The sequence below is a fragment of the Sorghum bicolor genome, chromosome 8 (assembly GCF_000003195.3).
Source record: "Sorghum bicolor cultivar BTx623 chromosome 8, Sorghum_bicolor_NCBIv3, whole genome shotgun sequence".
Classification (NCBI taxonomy): domain Eukaryota; kingdom Viridiplantae; phylum Streptophyta; class Magnoliopsida; order Poales; family Poaceae; genus Sorghum; species Sorghum bicolor.
In genome coordinates, this window is record NC_012877.2 from 59631481 (window position 1) to 59637002 (window position 5522).

The following is a 5522-nucleotide window of genomic DNA, read 5'->3' on the forward strand; positions in this document are numbered from 1 at the left end:
CAAATGTAAAATTTATATAAATAGATTTGTCTTGAAAAATACTTTCACAAAAGCATACATATATCATTTTTCCTAAATATTTTTATTAAAATAAGAGAATAAAGTTGTGTTTTGAAAATCACGTCGCTGTCCTAAACGACTTGTAAATCCTATACTTATGGAGTACTTTATTTTGAAGCATAGAGGCCCTTGAGTTGTACTACTCCGTGTGTGTGTCTATATATATATATATATATCTACACTGTAGGTGTAGAATACTATTCTACACCAAACTGTTATACTGAACAGAATTCAGTATTGTTCACTACCCGTGTTTCAGTATTGTTCAGTATTTCGTGGTACTGGGTGTACGGCTGGATGATACTGAACGTTGCTCAGTACTGCTCAGTATTTTTTCTACTCAGTTTTGACTTGCGGTGTAGAATAGCACTTGCCGTATATATATATATATATATATATATATATATATATATATATATGGTGTAGAATACTATTCTACACCAAACTGTTGTACTGAGCAAAATTCAGTATCGCTCAGTTTTTGTGTTTCAGTATTGTTCAGTATTTCGTGGTCCTGAGTGTTGGACAAGTTAATACTGAACATTCTCCAGTATTGCTCAGTATTTTTTCTACTCAGTTTTGACTTACGGTGTAGAATAATATTCTACACCTAGAGTGTAGAATAGCGCTACCATATATATATATATATATATATATATATCACAAAGTACTACGCCGCTCTCTTGTATTGGCCAGGAAAAAGCCAATAATGCATTGTTAGCGACGTGTGACGGAGCCCTGCCCTATATATCCACTATAAATACGTACTCAGCCCTAGCTACTTTGAACATAAGTACACACACAGCCACTGCACTCTCTCTATCGCAGCTAGAGAGGATCGTCTAGCTAGCTAGTACTAATATAAGCCGAGAGCGGGCGGCGATCGAGATGATGCCCTATGCTACCGCGGCGGAGGCGGAGGCGGCGCTGGGGCGCTCTATGACCTGGGCGGAAGCCTTGTGGTTCCGCTACTCGGCGGCGATGCCGGACCTGTGGCTCATGTGGCACATCGCCCTCGTCTACCTCGTCGTCGACGCGCTGGCGCCGCTGCCCGCCATGATTCTCCAGCAGCTCGCGCCAGGCTATGCGCTGCGACACAAGCTGCAGCCCGGGGTGGTGGCGCCGCAGCCCTCGCTGGTTTCTACCTACCTCTGCTACATGAGGGAGAGCACCCGTGTCTCCCTGGCCATCTTGGGTCCTTTCCCACTCGTCTACACCCTCACATTCAAGGTCTCTCCCCATGTCTATCTAGTATCTAGTATCTCATCATACTACACATGCATGTGTGGTTAATTCGTAACATTTATTGACATGGAAATTGTCGAGGACACGACCTGAGAACAAATTAATTAATACCCTTTTTGCATCAACTAAAATAAGTTGTTAGCTGCTAAAAAACTCTAGTCAAACCAAACATTCAACCATCCAACTTATGTAAGTGCATGGAAGGTAATTCCACGCCTAGATGAAAGGTATTGTAAGAATCGGTGGATATTCTTGCCCCAAAGCCGATTTTTTTTGTTACACCAAATTATACTTGGAGTGTAGGAAACAACATTTTCAACCGAATTTAATTTATTCCCTTACATGCATGCTATTTATTAGGAAGAAAAAGAAAGGGGAGGAAAAAATTCAGGTGTGATCGAGGGAAAAGATTTTTACCTGGGTACAATATAATGAAACTATATATATGCTTCCTTGTTGTTTTGGATAGCCCACTGATTATAATCAGAGACTATATAATAAAATTTTGATCCAAACTCGATGGATATTATAATCAAAATTCTTGATTACCATAATCCCATAATCTAGGTGAGACCAGGTTATACGGAATTATGAGTGCTAAAAGTTCATCTTAGCCCCTATTGATTATCCAATTTGCCAAATTATAAAGGATAAAATTGGAATTTATCACTTTAACCAACCATAATCAATCACCAGAATCCATGAGATCCAAACACTCTATAGTTATTACAATCTATAATACTGATTATTATAATAATTCCATGCAAATATAGGTTATAATAACCAAACTGTGATCCAAACAGGGCCGCCTATAGCTATGCAATTGTATTGGTCAATTCTATTCCTAATATTAAAGAGGAAAAGGCGTCTTGGACTTTTATCGCTCGCAACCGTCCGATGGGGTTTTGACGGACTCAATTGATCTCTTTTGTGCTTATACAAATTAGAGTATGTCCAAGCAAGATATAATCCAATTCTAAAATGAATTGTACAAAGTGTTTCCATGATCCATCACAACTACCAATAAAATGATTTTAGGAGACAACCTCTCTAATTAACAGAGCTAGGCATATCTAAAGACTACCTCCATAAATGGTAAGACAACACCTAGGAAAATGCTCACCTCTAAAAATCATTATTAACAAAGACGGGCATTCTAAGTGTCCGTCTCTAAAAATTATTACACCAAAAATAGTTCATAACTTCATATAAAGTCTAATGATAACAAACTTTGTATTGAAAGTGGCTATAGTTGAGAATTTTTTTATTTCGAACCATTTAGAGTCCAAAAGTTAATATTGTTTTTAAGTTCTTTGATTTTGAAATTTAAATATTCAAACAAACTTGGATGATGACATGGTCTATATATACCAAAGTTGTATTTCTCAATATAATTTATAACTCTATAATTGAAAAGTTGTTTGATTTTAGTCGTTTGTAGAGTCACACATAAGTGTTTTCAGTTCATAGATTCTGAAATTCAAAATTTATAATTTCTAAACAACCTTGAATTAATGTTCACACAGTTAATACAAAGCTGCAATGGCTGACCTGATCTACATGTTTGCAGTGATAAGTTTTTCTGTCTCAAATATTTTTTTAAGTTCACATATTTTGAAAATCAAGTTTTTGAATTTTTCAAACTATTTCGGATGTGGACACATCCTATATCAAAGCTGTAGTGCTTGACAATTTTTAAAACTTTGTAGGTGTAACTTTTTTTTCAATTGTGTTCATAACCAAAATATTCAATACAAGATTTAAAAATATTGATAAAAAAGATACCATCCTATATATATACTTACAAATGATTGTGCGGGTTTTAAATGAGATGTTATTGCTAAGGACAGATGTCAGAGACGGGCACGTCGACTACCTCTATAAATGACGATTAATGGTAACACTTGGTTAGAGGCAGACGGTTTGCTTATTATCTCTAAATAAAAAATGATCACTTCTGAAAATCTATTATATGTAAGTGCACTCTCTCAGGTGTCTATTTGACTCAACTGTTCAGGCATGGCGCAGAGTCCAAATTAAAACAAATATGTGTGCACAAGATGATTGATAGATCTCTATACCTTTCGTCCACATACGAGTTAGAGCAGCACGTGTGGTATATACCTTCTCATACGATCATACATATATACATTGCAGCTGTTTGGAGTCCGGACAGGGCTTCCTTTGCCCTCGGTATGGGAGACAGGGATGCACCTGGTGGTGTACACCTTGGTAGAGGACTACCTGACGTACTGGCTCCACCGCTTTCTGCACACCAAGTGGGGCTACGAGAAGATCCACCATGTCCACCACGAGAAGACGGCGCCGTCCGGTTTCGCCGCGGTCTATTCTCACGGCGCCGAGCTCAGCTTGTTAGCCGTCACAATCTTTGCAGGGCCAGCAATGGTGCCATGCCATGTCACGACGCACTGGCTTTGGTTCGCCATCCGCTTAATGGAAGCCTCCGATGCACACTGCGGGTAAAAAAATGCATGATTTGGTTAAATTACTTATAGGTTATTTTCCTCTCTAGCTAGTTTATTTTGTTTTATTTAGCAAGGTTAGTTATTATTCTCCTCTATCTGGTGAGTAGCATATGTTAAGTGTCTGACGGGTTATTAATTACTGGACTCTTTGCTGTAAATGTAGTTACAACTTTCCATTTAGCCTTGCGGGGTTGATCCCATTTTTCGTGGGCGCGGAATTCCACGACTATCATCACTACGCTGGAGGGAAAACTCGGACCAATTTTGGTTCTGTGTTTACATATTGTGATTATATTTATGGGACAAATAAGGTAAGTTTGTTATTTCTTGTGCAAATAGTGAACCACTATTGTATATATACACATGCAGAGTACATAACTATGTCTAGTATGTCTCTAGCTCGTCCGCTTACTCGCCATTTTCTCTCTTTTTCTTTTCAGAGCTACCTACACCACAAGAGAAGCCTAGCAAAGGTATGGTATAGATTCAAATAAACTTTTAACCACCTTTTTCGTTTTAATTTCAATTCCAACAAACTTTTGAAATTTAACCCCATTTGGTTATTCAATAAATTTACCCCTCCGTCCCCAACTAATTTAAGATTATGCCCAGAAGTAATTAATTATTAATGTTACTTACTATTAAAAATAAAAAATGTCGTGTGGTTATACACCTCACATGTGTTACCCCAGCTACTACATGCCTCTTACTTTCGTACTTCGCGTGCAGCTGAAGACGATGAAGGAGGTCGAACACAACATGAAGGGCAGCAGCGTGAAAGAAGACTGAGATTAGTTAATATTTCATGCATGGGTAAATTGGATAGTAGATATATCCACATCACCATATGCAATTGCTGGTGGATCCATTATATTGCCTAGGGATCAGATATCAAACCAGTAATCCATATTTATTACCAGGGTTTCTCGATTTGTACCTTAATTATGTGTGTCAGTGTGTGTGTATCTACTACACATGTAATTTGTGTATCCACAAGGAATATCAATGTATAATATTATAAGTTTTCTGGTGAAAATTAATTTTTATCCCTACTCCTAGGCCCTCGTGTCGTCCTTTGGCGGTGGCTTGGGTGGCAAATCACCATGTTGGCACTCTTCCACCCCCATCCTCTCCCTCTCCTCTTTGATATTTAAGTCACCAGCCAGTAAAACCATCAATTTGAGAGTGATAATAAAGATGACACAATATGGTGTTTTCTTCTCTAGTTGGCATGGTAAAGGCCAGTTATTAGCTGGAGTTAGTTAGATGGGGTCCCCCTTTATTGATTCGAACTACCCTCATTGGATCTAATCTCTACACCAACAAATCTTGCCTCTTTCACATTGGGGTTGGCTTGGCTTTGGAGGTGTTTTGGGCTTCCTATTGGTAGCAGCAATTGCATGTGGGCTTCTCCGGCTTCATCAACTCATTTCGGCTCGCGAATAGCTCAAGAACTGGCTCAAATAAACAAGCTCTACATGAGGCGTGAGTCAACTTTTAGACTTCGATATTTTAAAAAAATAATTTTCCCACCAATTTCTAGTTATTGCCTAAGTCAAATTATATTGAGTTTGACCAAGTTTATAAGAATATTGTGTTTATATTATATCAAATAAGTATTGTTAGATTTACTATGGAAAATCTTCATATTATATACCTATTTGGTGTCATAAATGTTCACAATCATCTCTCAAAATTTGAAACGTAATAGGAACTCCAAGAGACTCTAAA

The 5522-nt window shown here is 37.8% G+C and overlaps 1 protein-coding gene across 1 annotated transcript; it reads left to right on the forward strand.

Annotated features, from left to right (window-relative positions):
* LOC8076673 (methylsterol monooxygenase 1-2) lies at positions 846–4837 on the forward strand. Its single transcript, XM_021446468.1, has 5 exons — positions 846–1290; positions 3463–3785; positions 3955–4102; positions 4232–4264; positions 4521–4837. Exons 1-5 carry the CDS (start codon positions 949–951, stop codon positions 4578–4580), a joined length of 906 nt encoding a protein of 301 aa, XP_021302143.1. The 5' UTR covers positions 846–948; the 3' UTR covers positions 4581–4837.

What these genes read in the sequence shown, in the direction of transcription:
- LOC8076673 (XM_021446468.1), top strand. Translation starts at nt 949, where the DNA reads ATGATGCCCTATGCTACCGCGGCGGAGGCGGAGGCGGCGCTGGGGCGC. An exon ending in GCCTCCGATGCACACTGCGG is followed by an intron (nt 3,786 to 3,954) that starts GTAAAAAAATGC and finishes CTGTAAATGTAG; the next exon opens with TTACAACTTTCCATTTAGCC. An exon ending in ATATTTATGGGACAAATAAG is followed by an intron (nt 4,103 to 4,231) that starts GTAAGTTTGTTA and finishes TTTTCTTTTCAG; the next exon opens with AGCTACCTACACCACAAGAG.